General features: G+C 37.7%; 1 protein-coding gene and 1 long non-coding RNA gene across 2 annotated transcripts in view; both read right to left on the bottom strand.

The window, feature by feature from the left end:
* The window catches only part of tmc1 (transmembrane channel-like 1), a 38519-nt gene extending 37339 nt beyond the window's left edge, over window positions 1-1180 (bottom strand). Inside the window, exon 1 of the mRNA XM_088334959.1 lies at window positions 1144-1180. Coding sequence (XP_088191085.1) covers window positions 1144-1180 — 37 coding nt within the window. The remainder of the gene's footprint in view (window positions 1-1143) is intronic.
* LOC148364968 (uncharacterized) overlaps window positions 1-18134 on the bottom strand; it is a 253508-nt gene that overhangs the window by 48890 nt on the left and 186484 nt on the right. The gene's annotated exons all lie outside the window — the stretch shown is intronic.

Here is an 18134-nt window from a genome sequence, read left to right as displayed (position 1 = left end):
GGCTGGCAACCAGTTCTGAGGTAATGGGTTCAAATCCGGCTACCAACCTTCCTGTGCGGAATTTACATGTTCTCCCCGTGCTTGCGAGGGTTTCCTCCGGGCACTCCGGTTTCCTTCCACATTCCAAAAACATGCATGTCAGGGTAATTGGCCAGTCCAAATTGTCCCTAGGTGTGAATGAGCGAGCGAATCGTTTGTCCCTGTGTGCCCTGCGACTGTCTGGCAATCACTTCAGGGTGTCCCCTGCCCACTACCCGAAGATGGCTGGGATGGGCTCCAGCACCCCCCGACCCTACTGAGTATAAGCGGTGCGGATAATGGATGGATGGATGAAACAAAAGAAGAAAAAAGAAAAAATGGAAAATGAAGAAAAAAGGTGTGGGGAAAAACATGTGAAAAGATAGTAAAAAAGAAAAAAAAAGAATAAAAAACAAAAAATAAATAAAAAGAATATGATTTTTGGGGGTCCCTTGATCCGTACACTACCAATAATAATTTTATAGTATATTTATTATCCTACTAAATTATAATAGCAATTATATTTTCACTCTCCAGTGAACTTTTAACTCATTTAAACGTTGATACTCATACTTATACCTATATACTTATTTACTAATATACTTTTATACTCTTATACTTTTGTGCTTTATATACTCGACAAATTTCAAGTCAACAACACAATTGAGAACATGCATATTGACCAATCAAAAGGGGAACAATGCATCTAGAAGAGAGATGGCTGTTTATTGTTTTAAATAATGAAACCTGATGTAAGCAGTTGCTTATTTCAACATGCATTAGTGCTGTGTAGATTTTGGGGATGGTAATTGCCACTGGTTGCCTGTGAAATTAGAGTCTTGATGGTGTCACGGGTCGTCATGAAAGTGTGTTTATGAGGGGTAAAGTAAAAAACAATACTCTACTGAAGGGTGACATAGTCACAAAAAGGGCGGCAGGGTGGCTGCTAAAGTTCATACAAAGGTGAATGCTTTAGCATCACTTTAACAATTGAAATGCTATTGCTTTTAACTTACTATATTTATGATTAATTATGAATGTATCCTCCCAAATTTCCTAAAATTCAAAGAATCACAAATAACCCACCAAATTGATCAGTTTGTTCAGAAAGAGGCTTCCACTTACTATCATCCTCCGGAGTGATCAGCTTGTTGCGAGGCATCTTCCTATCATGGTTCCTGAACCCGTAAAGAATCTGATGGGCAGAGAATGCAGCTACCTATAGGAGGTAGATAAACCCTCGGCCCTGATAGCAAATAGCGTGTGCCAATATGGGAGGTCGATAATGAGCACCACACATGAGAAGTTCACTTTTTCCTTGCCACTCAATGACCCAAAACACAGACAATGACATCCTGGAAACTCAAGAGCTTGGTAATTCACTGACAATCAATTATTCAATACAGTTATGACTGCCTTTATACATCATGATATGTGTGTGCCACTGAGTGCATGTGTTTGGGTCAATCTGTGTGTAGATGGCTCTATGCGTGTAAGCAAAAGGTCATTGCTCGAGTGAGGTTTGATTAGGTCAAATTTAGAAAGTTCTATTATTGAAACTAGTAAAGCTGAACAATTTTCTACACAAGGAGTCTGGATGGAACCTTTTTGACCCAAAGAGCCATAACATAAAAAATATTTAGATGAGAGAGCCACACCATATGTCTTAAGACAGAATTCAACAAAACCGCTCAAGACCCTCGCCAGACAAAAGCTAATAACTTCAGCACATTTTATTTCACTGTGTGATGTTTGATGATTAGATCAGATCTGTAAAATAATGATAATAATGTCATAACCCGTGTCCCATATCAATAAAACTATACCAATTACATTTTTTCACATGTTATCAGTTACATAAGCGTTTCAAGGCTCATTTCTACCCCATGTTAGCTCTGTTTTATTTTGGCCAGTTTGCCCCATTTTGAATGCTCATCATTAGTTGTACCATTGCTGCACCCATCTGCTACACAATGCCCAGCCATTTTTCACAAAAACTAACAAAACTTGGCTTAAAACACTCAAAACTGGCATGATTACCGATTTGGATCACCTGTGCCCGCTCATATGGCGCCCTGTCCCTTTTTAAGCCCAGTCCTGTCACTCACATGTTGACCCTGACTCCTGCCTGTCCCGCTTTTGCACCCGTTTTTGATCCCGACCACGTCTGCCCTCCTTCCCCGGCTACCGGCCTGACACCGCAGTCGTCCGCTATGGAAGATCCACTTCCGTATTTGGATCACGATCCGATTGCGAGAGCAACTTGCTTCCCGCGTGCAGCGGGCTCCGAATCGTGGGTGCAGCCATTCCTCTTTGATTTTAATAAAACTTGTGGTTAACGTTACGCAATTGGGTCCTGATTCCGTTCTGGTCGTGACAAAAACCTTTTCAACTAGTCAACATGTACACATGCAACATGTGACTGGCTTGCTAAGGTGCTGGTGTGCTTCACATGGCGTCAGAAAGACAAGACAGACTGTCTTCAAAATGCATTATCTCGGAAAATAATTGGGATATGCTGTACCAATGACATATAAATAAATATTATGCAAAAAAAGTACTATTTTCTTACATTTTGTATGTTTAAGAATTTGGAAATCCCATTAAGCACGTGTTAAAATTGCCAAACTGAGTTCAAAGAGCCCCTTACTTTTACCAGGCCTGTTCGGGGCAGACTAAATCCCCAAAAAGATGAAAAAACAAGAGTTTATTTGAGCATGTCTAAGAAATCCCACACAGTATGTGTTACTCTGCTGCCATTTCCTTGCTTAAGGTCATGACTGCAGGATTGAGTTTGAAAATGCTGCACCCTACCTTTAATATTTTCCTATAATTATTAATATATTCAGTACACAAATATGGTATATGTTGCCCTCCTTATAAGGCTTATAAAAGGTTTTTATTTGTTTGCAGTGCCAAATACATGTTGCTGTTTGTTTGTTTGTTTGTTTGTTTGTTTGTTTGTTTGTTTGTTTGTTTGTTTTTGTCCAATATGGCTCTTTCAACATTTTGGGTTGCCAACCCTGGACCTGACTAAAATCAACTTGCATGTATGGTATTTGTTGAGTGATTCCTTGTCCTAATGTATCTTACATTAGATCAGGGGATGGTGTAATAATGGTCTACCTTCTGTAATCTGTACAGCCTTTTTTGAGACTTCTTGTGATTAATGGCTATACAAATAAATATGACTTGACCTGACTATTTGAGCAAGGGTGTAAAGTTGATAGACATACCAAAATGCCAATATGTGGCGCTGTTGCACCCATATAAACTATTTCTTCGAGTCAGCCACGTGAGGTAAATAGGCGTGCGTGTTTGAGTCATGAAAGCAAGAGCGTTGTTCATGTTGTATCTATTCCATTTTTCTAAACATAGCTGCGGCTACAAGGGAATCTTGATGAAGGAAGCTGTCAAGGCCATCTGAGTCTGAGTTGACTGATTTCTAGGCACTTTAAATTTCAGCTGACGGGTATTAGATACTGTAGTTGCATCATAGCTGTTGTTGACACACAGGCTGGTGATTTTACTCAACTATTGTGATATAGTGGAGGGGTCTCAAACGTGATGCCCACGGGCACCAAGGTGCCCCCTAAGGCCAGCAGGGGTGTCCGCAGACCTGCTCTGAAACTAGCTCATCGGTGCTGCGATTTTTTTTTAGTAAAATGTTTATTTTTAGTCGTTGACTGAGTCTACTTTATTCCACTTCCAAAAATTAACTCAGTAACAACAAAGTAATAGAATGATAAGTTGTTACCCAAATTTTAAAAGATGAATGGCATTCTTTCTTCATTTTCTAGGCCTTTTTTGTCCTGGGCCATGTTCACAGGAGATACATTAGGAACTGGCGCACTACTCACAGCAGGGTTCTCTAACTCAATTGACTTGTGGGCTGCCGGAGCTGGCGTATTGGTGAGCTTGGGCCGATTTGGGTTTTCCTAAAGACAATGTCTGATTTTAAAGAAAATGCACTGTTTTCAAGTATCTTTTTTAATATCACACAAAATAAGATCAAACAATGAAAACTATCAAGAATGAATGTGAAAATAAATCCATCATTACTAGATGAATCCATAATTTGTGTGGGGTGCACTTACATTTAAGTAACAGTGTGTAAGATTTGACCAATACATGTTATTTTATTTTGCCGACAACCAAAAACGAGTGCTAAAAACAAAGAAGACAAATTACAGAGACTTAAAGTAACCAGAGCACCACATTTTTTTTCCTTTTTTTGCCTATCATTTTGCTGAGAAAGAAAAAAAAAGGAAATAAAAAGACAAAAAGGGGGGAAAAGAAAAAAAGATGGAAAAGGGAAAAGAGACGGAAAAATAAAAAGAAAAGCAAAAAAGAAGAAAAACCTAGGCAAAACAAGGGATAAAACACACAGGATTTTGGGGGTTTTTGGGGGTACCTGTAGCAGCAAGATGGCTGACAATAATGTCAGGTACATCTAAGTGAGGCTAATGTTATGTGAAATAAATTCAATTTTCTCTACCCATGAGTATTTTAAAACTGGGACGTTTATTTCATTGTTTATATATTTTTGCCTAATTTTTTAAATCAGTATTTGGTTTTTTTAATGAATCATGTTGTTTTTTCCATCAGGAGACATTTAATAACTGTCCCTTTAGACTTTTATATTAAGGCTGGGGCCTCAGAGTATCACCCTGCGGGCCACAATTGGCCACCGGCCTGCGCGTTTGAGACCCTTGTCTCACAGCGCCCATAAAAGTCAGACATCTCTTCTCACCCTCAAGATTGCTTCACATTGAATCAAAACATATTTATGTTTCCTCGTGTTGATGTCAATTGATAACATAGTGTACCAAGAAGGAACAACTAATGCAATGCGCCACTGCTGCTTGATATGTTTATCAGAAAACATAGAGAAAACGTTGGTAGTGATAGATAACAATTTCACAACTAACTTGACGAGAAACTACTGAGCCCTTTCTGCTCTGGCAATGACGTAAACAGCAGATCAGAAAAAAATTAATTCAAAAAAGAAAAAAAAGATAAAAAAGAAAAAGAAAAATGAAAAATGATTTTTTTTTAATAGAACAAATAAAAAGGGAAAATACATTTTAAAAAAGAAAAGAAAAGGGTTTTGGTCCTTTTTTTTCTATTTATTATTTTCTCTTTTTCCTTTTTTGTTTCTTTTCCTCCATTTTCCATTTTTTGCTTTCTATTTTCCTTATATTTTTTTTGCCGTTTTCCTCTGTTGCCTCTTTTTCTTATAACGTCCCTCTATTTTTTACTCCTTTTTTAAAAAAACGTTTCCCTTCTTTCTGTCTTTCTTTGAGAATAGATAGGTAAAAATTGGAAGAAAAAGGGTACTTTTTGCTCACTTTCAGTCTCTGTTGGTTGCACAACACATTACAGCGACATCTATTGAACAAAAATAAAACACTGTCCCTTTAAGAACAGTGGAAGGTTTTTTTATCAGTGCTGTTTTTTGTGAAAAACACGATTTGGCTCAACCTCACCCGGACTCTAGCAGCAGCGCCCCCCAATTCAATTGAGTTTAAGACCCCTGAGTATCTGATTTTGTGGATGTTTACAAAATAGGGGTTACATTACTTTTGCTACAAATTTGGTTTTGACACCCCAAAAATTAAAGAAAAAAACAATTTTAATAATATTTGCATTGCTATAAAACTGCCAAAAGTTCAGGTGAAAAGCAGCACGTGAGTTGGACGTGGTTCATCTGTCAACTTTTTAAAGCAGGGGTCTGCAACGTGTTGCCCACAGACACGAGGGCGCCCTCTAAGGACAACCTGTGCTGAAAATAGCTCATAAGTGCTAGGTAATAGTGATTTTTAAGTGAAATGATGTTTTAGTGGTTGACTGAGTATTCAACCCTACTTTCAATACTTAACCTGTAATAACACAGTAGCAGCATAGTAATAACACGATAAGTTGTTGTAGAATGGCATATCAAATTGGGTGCCCTTTAGACTAATTGCCAACAGAAAGTAGCTATCGGCTTGAAAAAGGCTGGAGACCCCTGGTTTGAATGTACAGTGTGTATTATTTTTATTTTCCCAGCCTTTTGCGCGTTTTTTTTTTTGTACCTGCAGCAGCAAAATAGTGGGAAATTATGTCTGTTAGCTCTCGGAAAGGCTCTAGTTATGCAAATACATGCAAATTTCTTGGCCTATGGGTATTATTAAATTGTATGTTTGTATGATGGTTCATGCATTCTTGTTCATATTTAGAACCACATTGTTTTTATGACTGAAGTTTTTTTACCAAGAGGAGGAACTAAATAATACATACTGTCCCTTTTAAAAAGAGAATATTCACTGCAGAGAGTCCTGCCACTTTAGAAAAGTAAATATGAGAGTTGTTAGTCATTTTCAAGATGCATAAAATCAAGGTCACTGTCTTCTTTTAACTAGAAACAAGAAAAACAGCTCGCAATTACAAAATACTCTAAGGGTACCTTTCATGTAGATAAACCATGTCGTCAAAACAAACATTTTTCATGCAGCCCCTGAAGCATGTGTTTTGTTTTTTGTTTGCAATACTGCTTGGCGGCTCAGTGAAGAAACAGTGTCAGCAGATGCACAAAACAATTTGTCTTTAGAACCTTTTGTTTCTGCTGATGTGAAGACATTTCTGCTTGATGCCATAGCATGGCAATCTGCTGTAGAAGCGCGATTAGAACAAATAGTTCTAAAGTGCAGTATTCCGTCTTGTCTTTTTGAATAATGGCATGCATGCCAAGCCATGTTTTATAGAAAAAAGTGCTTACAGCTTTAGGTATCTCCAGACAGCAATCTATGTGCTATTTTCTCAATTATTTTAAATACCATATTACCACAACCATAAAGTGCACATAAAAGTCTAAACTGGCGCCATGACCAAGTCCTGAAGGCCATAGCAGGCGTCTCTGCGGAATGAAGAACTGGACCACTTTCATCCGGGCTGGGGAGAAGCCACCATTAGCTGCCAGAGCTACCTCACCTGGCTTGCTAGCCACAGCACAAGACTGGGAGATGAAAGTTGACCTGGGGAAGCGACTGAAATTCCCAGAATCGATTGCCACCACAACAGTGCAGCCCAACGTGATGCTTATCTCTCAGGCCTCCAAGCAGATCGTAATGGAACTCACGATACCATGAAGGAAATGTATTGAGGAGGCCGATGAGAGAAGGATGGCAAAATATGCTGGGATAAAGGAGGTGTGCCAGAGAAGCGGGTGAAAAGTATTATGTGAGCCTATCGAGGTGGACGGCAGAGGTTTTGCTGGCCAGTCTCTCTGCAGGGGCTTACAACATTATGGCATCACAGAAGCTAACAAGCAAAGGGCCATTAAGGAGGTCACAGAGGCAGCAGAAGTGGGCTCTGGTTTAGGAGAAGTACACCCTAGGTGGGGGCTACCTGGACACAAGTTGGGGTCTGATCAACCCCAGCTGGGTCGCCTGGGTGAGGGTGTATGATGTCTGAAAGACTTAAAACACCATGTGACCCCAGGTAACATCGCTGATGATGTGTCCAGGTTGCATCAGTCAATGTATGCTAAAAGTACATAACTTTCAGTGAGTTTCTTTCTTTGTGCCGTGTGTTAAAGATGTTTCTTTCTGCTTGGCCATAGTTATAAAACAACGTGACTGCTCACATTTAAATGCAAAATATTATCTTTTTCTTGGGTTATAGGTTGGTGAAAAACATGGGGTTACATTTAAATAAGTTTCTCAAGTCAATCTTTTTGCCAACACTACTTCCACTAAAAAAAGTGTGATTAAATACAGTTCCGCATTGTGCAACCGACTAAATAAATCCACAAAATGTTAGTATTATGTAGCAAAAGATACTTTTTTAATGAAAAACCCATGTAAAAGGTGTTATAAAAACCTGTTTATGGCCATACCAGCCTGAGAACACCTGATCTTGGGAAACTAAGCAGGGGTTGGTCATTTTTTTCTTTTTCTTTTGTATTATTTGTATTGCCTAGTATAGTAATGACGGATTAGGTTTCCTTAATGTACTCTGGTTGTCTGTTTAGCCTTTTGAGATTTTTTGTGATTAAAGGTTATACAAATAAAAATGACTTGACTTAAACTTACTTAGATTTAGGTACAGACATGCATTACTCCTGAATAAGGCAAAGTATTACGTACTCAGGTGGCAGTGAAAGCAGCATAATGCATCATTGCCTGCCCTCTCCCCTACCTGATGGACATGTACTTCACACGGTGCCTTGGCAGCAGTGTTGGGCACGTTACTTTAAAAAGTCATTAGTTATAGTTACTCACTAGTTCTTCCAAAAAATAACTGAGAAGTAACTGAGTTACTCTACAGTGAAAGTAACTAGTCACCAAGGAAAGTAACCACTTTGGATACTTTATTTTCCGAGCAGTATTTGAATCAGTTGAATAGAGAGACCGACAGGTAGTTGTGTTACAGGACCTTGTAATATTTATTGAACCTCACCAGATACAGGTTTATCCTAAACTTCCAGTCCAATGAAAAATCAACAGTAAACAATATAATAAAATAGCAATCAGCCGTAAACGATAAAAAGTGAGTTAATTGGTTAAATCCAACCCTCACAACCCGAGACAACTGGTCATAGCCTACTGTACTTCAAGTAATTTGTTCACAACAAAAGTCAATTATAAAACAATATAAATTGAGTTTCACTCTAGAAAATTTATCACAGGCTCTCGTCAGACAATTGCTCAAGTTTACATATGCTGCTTTACTTCAAGTATCTTCACACAACAGAGTAAACAGTTAAACAATACAACGTGTGTTTAACACTGCTGTGTAAAATAAATCAAACACTCACAACCTGAGACAAATGGTCAAGTAGAAATCTGCAACTCTACTTCAAATATTTTGTTCACAACAATAGTCAACAGTAAAACAATATAAAGTGACTATCCAATCCCTCTCCCTAACTCTCTCACTTCCTACCCTTTCATCTCTATCCTTCCCCTCTCTAAATCCCTCTATCCCACAGTTTTGGAACAAGTGGTGTTTAAAAACATAGGAACCGTTGATAAGGAATTTTACACGAGTTTCCCTAAATGATTTGTTGAGTATGGTAAATTAAATAGTGTCTTACTTGTGATATTATAGTAGGATGTCCACCAGGATGTGACACAATGCTATTTTCATGCAATTCACATATTTTTTGTAGTTTAGAGCATTCCATTGCCTGCACCACACACCCTGATCAATTTTCTTCTGTAGCATCTTCTTCCGTGCTCCTAACCTCTGATTCCCCCTTGGTAGGTTATAAGGATGAAGAAATAACACTATTTTCTACTGTTATTGTTCCTGTAACTCCATGAGTTCGCATTTGGCATGGTCCTGCAAAAAGGTTGGGGTGTTGCGTTTACAGTAGAACTTGGTTAATCCAGATTCAGTTTACCTGGATCTTCGCCAAATCCGGGTAAAAAGTTTTGTCCGGACGATTTCTAATGTATTTTTTACAAAAGATCTATGCATATTCTGGATTTTATAATCCAGATTTTAGGGTACTCCGTGTCGAAATCATAATAATTTCGATCCATTCCTATGCATTTTGCCATGTCTATTCCGGAGTCGTATTCCAAATCGACATGCCGTCTAGACGTCTTTTTCCGGGAAGAGGCTGGATGACGCAACTTTCCCGGAAAGTGTAAGCCATCCTTCTTTTCTAGAGACAAACCAAACTCTCTGTGCGTTCTTCTTTGTGTGACGTCTTTACAGTTATCACTGACCGACTCTATCTCATTGTGCACAAATAGATCACAACTTGTATCAAACAACACTGAAGGAGAACGTGAAAAGGAGGAGTCGAGAGAAACGGACATTAGAAGAAAAACTAAAGATCATACAATACTGTAACGATCACACTGGCATGAAGAAGAAATATATTGCGGTTTATTTTCATATGAAACTCCAAACATTGTCAGATATTCTGAAGAAACGCAGTATGCGTGTTTAATTAATATTCAGTAGTGGGTTTACACGATTAACCCACAGAACACTGTTGTTGAGTAGAGAGTTCCAGTGGGACAGGTTAGGAAGTCGCACTGTCCCATCTTCCGGTTTATTACTCCCACTCAGACTCCTGAACACGCCTCTGTTCCTACACGCAACAATTATCATTCTATTTGTGTGAATATATACGCGTGAGTCATGTACAATCGAAACCAGATGAGTTAATCGTGTATTTTCTACTAAACATTATTTTGAGGTCAGGGGATCTGAGAATACCGGACATCGGCTAATCCGGCTACTCGGATCCTGATAATATCCCGGCCCATTTGAATCCGGATTGACCGAGTTTTACTGTATATCGAAAAGTATACGTCACCACCGATGTATGTAGTATAATAATAATAATAATAATAATTTCCTTTGTATTGTCATTCTTTGTAACAATGTACACAGAACGAAATGTCGATACACTGTATCGCCCACTTGGACCCTATTCAAATGATTTTGATAAGTTTTTTCAATTGTTAATTGATTTAGTAACTCTTGCAGACAGATTTTTTTGAACAGTTTTATAATCATTGGTTACTTTAATGTTCACACAAACTCCCCATCTAATCCATTTATAGTTGATTTTAAATCGCAGATTGATACATTAGAAAGTTTAAATGAACATTCTGCAACTTCGTCCTACCTTAAAGATTGTGAAGTTTTAGATCATGTCCGTGTCGGGAGCAAATGTTTTAATTATTTGACCCATACCTGTCAACCTCCACGGCTCCATGCCCGTACAATAGAATAGAATAGAATAGAAGAAACTCGTATTTTCCCGAACAAATTACAAAATAATCGTGCACCATATTGTTTTTTGTTGGGTTTTTTTCCGGAATGATGCATGATGGGAAATCCCTGGGCGACAGACGCATGCGCACATTAGCATCAAACCGCTCGCTTCGTTTGGAACGAAAAAAAAACGATACCGAGATAGAGGCTTCTGCGGCGAACTCTTTTGACTTGATTAATTTGCCGTTTCATGATAGTCGGTGTATACCAGATTGTACCCATCATTGACAAATTTGCGTTTTTCCGTACAGATTTCATTGTACGTCGTACTTAAAATGCAAAAAAACATACTTTGTACGGCAAAACCGTAGAGGTTGACAGGTATGTTGTCCCTTGTTAGTCTTACACAGATCGCCAGTAGGGCCAAACGAACTGCTTGCCTGCTTGACCTGTTTCTGGCTTCCCTGTTTGGGATCTTAGGAACTTCATTTTAAGTATTATTCATACATCGCTCTCCTCAGGTATTTTTCCAGTAGCCTTCAAGTCTCCTTTTATTAAACCCATGCTTAAGCGACCTAACCTTGACCCAGAAAGCCTATGTAATCAAAGGCCAGTGTCAAAAGCCATTACCACCCTGCACTCCCATCTGCAGCGTCCATGAGGATAATGGTCTATACAACTGCCACTGTTATTATGTATTTTTATACAGATTTATTCTTTATTAAAACTCATATTGTTGTAATATGATATAGTTAAATTGTGTGTTTAATTGCTGTTAAAAATGTCGGAAAAAATTGTTACAATGTCATATTGTCAGATATAACGAAATTGTGAATATGATTAATTGCTGTTGAAATTGTCGAGAAAAATTGTTCAAACCTCACATTGTTTATTTGCTGTTAATAGTGTCAATAAAACTGTTCAAACCAAACCAAAAATATCATTGATACATGGTTTTGTTTTTTTACATTTTTATCCTTTTGTACATTTTTACCTTTTTAATGTGTTGTACTTGCACTGAAAAAAAGCCCTCCAACTACTTTGTACTTGTATAATGGCAATAAAGGTAATTTCATACATTCATAGTTTGTATTTTTTCTGTGTTCTGTATCACTCGTATTTTGGTTGCAATACAGTACACGATTCAGCGAAGTCCAGTGGCCAAATAATAATAACAAGATTAATAATTGATAAAAGATATTTAGACACACATTGAGTGACACAGAACCGGGACAGTTGATGTTTTTCTTTTTGTCGTTTCTTGTGTGCTTACTATTTTCCTCTGTGTGATCTTGTCAAAGCGAGCGTTAGGAGAGGGGTAAGAGTAGTGATGGGTCGTAGTAATGGGTCGTTCGCGTACGAAATGTTAGAGCTAGCTCTCTTAATTCCCTTTAAAAGTATCTCTCTCTGTGTGTCTCTCTATTTCTCTCTCACACACACACACACACACAACACTCCTCATTCCTACCTACCTATTTTCTCTATTTATCATCTCACTTTCTCTCAGTTTTTCTCCTCCAGTTTGTTTCTCTCTCACGCTTCCTCTCTCTCTTTCCTCTTTCTTTTTCTTTCTCACTCTCTCTTTTGCTCTATTTCTCTTTTTCTCTTTCTTTCTCTCTCACTTTCTTTTGCTCGATTTCCCTTTCTATTTATATCTTACTTTCACCTTCTCTGTTTATTTCTCTCTTTATATATATATTCATCCTTCTTTCTCTTTTTCTTCATTTTCTTTTCTCTTTTTCTCTCTCTTTCCATATTTCTCTCTTTCTATCCTCTTTCACTATCTTGATTTCTTTCATGTTTTTCTCTCACCGTCTTGCTCTCTCTCTCTCTCTATTTGTCTCTCAACCTGAACATGCTTGTTACTGATCAATATGAGTGGGGTCGTTTCTGTATCTTTCGCCTATTATTAACAAATTTGAAGTTTAAATTAGGTAAAAGTTCACTGTAACTATAAAGGCTACTGTGATATAGTAGCAAAATACATTTTCTATTAATTATCATGGTGCATACGATTTCATTATAATTGATAATATGTAATTAAAATCAAAACGAAAAAAAAAATCATAAAAGTCGTTTGGGAGCCGAAAGAGCAGGCTCTTGTCAGTGAGCTGAGCCAAAAAAGATTTGCATCCCCTAGCTACTACTATAACCACTTTTACCTCGTTTTATCTCACTTTTATGGAATGTAATGGCGAACATATAACCAAAACCACTTCGTCTTGCATTTGTTGGGAATGTAATACAACTTAAACCATTCCGTCTTTGTTGTGAATGTAATCGAACGGTAATGCACACCGTATACAAATCACTTTTGAGCAGGTAACATGTTTATTTAGCCTTTTTCTATTCTAATCGCTCGTATTGAAACTGTTATGCACTGTACCTTAAAGCTTATTTCAGCATAATAAGCTTTATGGTAGAGTGCATAACAGTTCTCAAGAGTGATTTATTTACGGTGTGCATTACCGTTCGATTACATTCACAACAAATACAAAGACGGAATGGTTTAAATTGTATTATATTCCCAACAAATGCAAGACGAAGTGGTTTTGGTTATATGTTCGCCATTACATTCCCCAAAATTGATAAAAGAGTGAGATAAAACGAGGTAAAAGTGGTTATAGTAGCTAGGGAATGCAAATTTCGGCAGAGATGCATTTCTCGGCATAACACCGGAATTCCCATCACTAAAAGGGAGGAAAGCATGCTAAGCATGCCTGAGTAGAGTCGCGTCATGATCCCAGAGGCGGAGTTGATCCTCTGCAGGGGCGGAGTTTGGCTGCTTCACCTGGCAGATTACAAGCGGAGGGGGCGTGGCTCACCCTGGCAAACACAGCAGCACGTGGCTCGGCCAGTCTGCACGAGGGGGCAGCAACAAAGAGCAGCCATTCTCCAGCAGTACACGGGACATCTGCTGCAGACACGCGTGCACACACACTTTAGTTTACAAGCACACTCACGTCCACGTTAGCCCCACCTATGCATGTGGTCTCAAATGGCGAAAAAACACTCACCAAGGAGCAAAGAAAAACAGTCAAATTGTTACTCTCCAACACAGAAGCGTCACCAGACATGAGTCTCAGCGGGGCATATCAAATGCATTGGCGGGGGGAACTATAATTATTATAATTAATTATAATTATTAGTGATTGGTTAATATATTTTTTTCCATGGATTCTGTGTTGTTGACTTGAGAGATTTGCTGTGTATATAAAAGGTTTAAACTGTTTTGTGTTTTATCGGTTTTTAGATTTGTAAAATGTTCATGTTTTTTTAGGGATTTGTTTTACGATAAGCTTTAAAAACAAAAATAAAAAACAGTTTAGTGTATTCTTGCATTTTGTAAATTATTTGTTGCTGTTCTCAAAAGTCAATCCGTATTTTAAATAGACATTTTGTTGTTTCACCGGGGGATTCCACTTGCTTGACTTTAAAGTTGCTTAGTGTAAAAGGTTCAAAGTTTAAATTAGGTAAAAGTTCACTGGAAAGTAAAAAAATAAATGCTATTATAATTTATTTTTTATATTAAAAAATGATTAATTTATTTGGTGCATATTATATTTATTGTTTGTAAAACACTGATCAAGAGACCACCCCAAAAAACAGTTTTTTATTCTTTTTTCATGCTTCCTTATTCTTTTTTTTCTTTTATAATTTTTTCCTTCTGTTTTGTTTCTTTTTATCCTAGATTTTTCCTTATTTTCCCACTTTTTCCTTATTTTTCTACTTCTTTTATTTTTAATTTTCCCTTTTTCTTTCTTTTTCTTTTGTTCTATTTTTCCAACATTCACTTTTCTTTAGGTGGGCAGAGCGAATATGTGGGTGGGCACTGCCCACCCCAGGCCCCATCTGGTAACACCCCTGCATCAACATGGGTAAACCAAGCCTGTTTTGGGGGGGTATTTAAGCGCCCCCAACTTCAACCCAAGCACCCCCCCCAAAATAATTGCCTTTTTAAAACTCAATTTTCTCAATAAAGGACAGGATAATGTTAAATACGATGAAAAAACAGCTGATATTTTTTTTTCCTCAAAAGCAAAAAGACAAAAATATGAACAACGCTGAGTCTGAAATGCTCCACTGCCTTGAAATGGTTCAGTCTACCTTATTCCCAGCACCACTTTTTTGTAGTATCTTTGTGGTATTACTCTAGTTGTATTTTGAAGGGTTTCTGCAGTAAGATTTTTGTAGTATTTCTGTAGTGTTTTCATAGTATTACTGTACTTTTATTTTGTAGTATTTATAAAGTAGCATTTATTTAGTATTGCCATAGTATATTTTTAGTAGTATATCTGCAGTATTTTTGTAGTGTGACTCTAGTTGTATTTTTGTAGTATTCCTGTTGTAATAATTCTATCTAAATATTACTATAGTGGTATTTATGTACAAGTATTTTTGAATTTAAGTATTACTGCAGTGGTATTTTTGTAGTATTTCTGTAATAGTATTTTGAAGTACTTGCATACCAGCATCTTTGTAGAATTTCTTTAGTATTTCTAAATATGACTGGGATTTTATTTTTGTAGTATTTCTGTACGAATATTTCTGTAATAGTATGTTTGTATCATAGTATTACTGTAGTAGTGTTTTTGTAGTATTTCTAAAATTTTCTTTCTTACTAGAATTAAGAGAAAATAATATATTAGGTCCCTGTTTTCAAGCACTAAATATGGTATTTCATTTTGTAATAATTTGGTAGTATTTTTGTAGTATTTCTGTAGTAGTACCTGTATGTTTGTTGCAGACTCACAAAAGGACCATGAGGACAAAGTTGGCACAAAAAAGATATTAGTAGTACTATATTTACTATTATATATTGTCATTATATCTTGACAATTTTTGGTTGGCGGACTGGATAAAAAAGCCTTATGGGCCGCATGTGGCCCACAAGCTGCATTTTGCCCACCCCTGCCCTGGGTGCTCAGCACCCTCATAGCTCTGAACCTAAATTTACCCGTGCTCTCCAACCACGTGAACACCTCGTTATATGAAAATGCAGCACATTTCACTTTTCTTGCGTGCACGTTTACTTTAGACCACAGGGAAAACACTAGAGCACACAGTCTTGTTTTTCCAGCAATCTTCTCCAAGGGAGAAGTTGAAGAGGAAAGTAAGAATTTAGACCGAATGTGGCAGGAAAGTTGAGGGACTCCTCCCAGGGCAAGGAACAAGAAAGACATTCATAATAAAGAAGATTATGAGACCACCAGAAGCAGGGGTGTTACCAGGGGGCAGGGGCGGGATGTGCCCTCATGGACTTGTAGTGGTGAGGGTAGTCTGATAAATGAAAAAAAGACAAACAAAAGAAGAAGACAAAGAAATAAAAAAGGCAAATAAACGACAATAAAACAAAAAATAAAGCAAAAAAAGAAGTAAGAAGGTTGGGGGTGTTGTGGGGGGATAAAAGAAAACAGAGAAAAAGGAAATGTGAAAAGGAAGGAAAATAAGAATAAGAAAAAGAGGACATAAAGCTACAACATAGGAAAGGCTAAGAAAAAAGGAAACAAAGAACAAAATTAAACATAAAAGGAAAAAAGGAGAGGAAAATAAGAAGAAAATAATGAAGCAAGAAAAAAGAAGCAAAATCAAGATGAAAAAAACAGAAGGATACTATAAAAGAGGAAGAAGAGAGAAAAACAAAGAAAAAACAAGCATTAAAAAATAAGAAGTTGAGGAAAGGGCAAGATTTCTTTTTTTTTAAAAAATATGGGGAAAAAGAAACAGTCAAAAGCTTGAGGGGAAAGACACAAAAGAAAAAAAAAGAAAGGAAAAAAGATTTTTAAAAAGCGTGAAAAAGAGGGGAGTTAATAATAGTTGTACCCCCTGCCCCAAACCCCGTGCATTTGATATGCCTGTTTGACACCTGTGCTTTTAAGTCTTTATTACATGTTTATGGGGTGCCATGTCTAATTTCGTTGCATACAATATTTAACTACATTGATATCAATGACAATAAAAAATCAGGTTCCTGATCTTTCCCTAAATTATGGAGACAAATACACTCCCAACAACCTCATATCTGAAGGCTCAACATGATGTTAAATGTTCAGAGCAGGGTAGGGATAAACTTTGAAGCAGTGTTTTTTTTCCGAGTTATCGTTCCCCGCACACATCTTATGTGAATGGATAAGCCTCCATTTACATGGCTAGTCTCTTTATCAACAGAGTTTGGCAACACACAAGTGTGAGCTAAGTGCACCACCGGTCTTTACATCTGTGCATGAGAATGTGGCCCTGTGTAGGGGGTGCAAAATCTGCCTAGTAACTAGACACGTGTTGTTTCGGATTTCCTTAAAGGGATTGTGCGTATTCTCTGACCACTAGTTGTCGCTGTATGGTATAGTCCTAAAAAAAACAATGAAAAATACAAACTTCGATGACTCAAACTGACCAAAACATCATTTTAATTCATATTTTTGGCAAGCCTTTTAGATCTGTTTGGGTACTAGAAGCAAATGGCTGACAATTATGTCAGCTACATTTGGGTGAGGCTCATTTAAAGTAAAATTAATCCTAATTCCTCAACAATGAGTATTTAAGCTGTTGCTGGTTACCTGATTGGTTCCCTGTCCTATTTAAGCTCAGTCCTTTCACTCACCTGTTTTCAGTCCGCCAGCGAACCTCTGTTTACACAAGGTAAGCATTTTTTACTCTGACTCCCGTCTGTCCCGTTTTGCCACCCGTTTTCCACTCGTTTTCCACTCGTCTGTTCCCGAATTCCCTGTTTGCAGTGTTCTCGTTTGCCCGCGTCCCTGCGTCCTAGACGCATCATTTTTGCTGGGGACGCATAGTCTCAAATCAACGTGCGTCCCCGGGACGCAACTTTTTTGACACAAAATTGTCATTATTACCCGATTACTTTTTTTCAAACAAAGATTTACCGTCAGGCAGATCCGCCATTGTTGTTTTGGTCTTGCGGTTCGAGTTTTCGTCTGCAGGCCGATCTCGGCGCTTCGAGATCACGTCATTGTTGTGGTAGGTGTCGTAGAGGGAAGGTGAAAATCAACACAAAATTGGTAATTTCTTCAGTGTCAGTAATAAATCGAAACATAATAGAGAAAGTGATAACAACGGCAATTAATTCCGGCACGAAAAAACGGCAGAGAAATTCATTCCTGTCAACCTGGACGTTTTTGCCGTACAAAGTACGTTTACTATGCATTTTAAAACGTGTACAACGTACAAGAAAATCCGTACCGAAAAACGCAAATTTGTCAATTATGGGTACCATCCGGTATACACCGACTATCACGAAATGGCAAACCAATCAAGTCAAATGAGTTTGTGTTATGTGGTGAAAGGAAGTCCGTCTTTTTTTTGAGAACCGGCTTTTTTGGCTCAACTTATTAAAGAGAGCCGGCTCACTTGCTTCGATGATTGATATTACGAAT

The sequence above is a fragment of the Urocampus carinirostris genome, chromosome 5 (genome assembly GCF_059441175.1).
Source record: "Urocampus carinirostris isolate Australia breed hairy pipefish chromosome 5, RoL_Ucar_1.0, whole genome shotgun sequence".
In the NCBI taxonomy this organism is placed as follows: domain Eukaryota; kingdom Metazoa; phylum Chordata; class Actinopteri; order Syngnathiformes; family Syngnathidae; genus Urocampus; species Urocampus carinirostris.
This window is presented reverse-complemented; position numbering and strand designations above follow the sequence as displayed.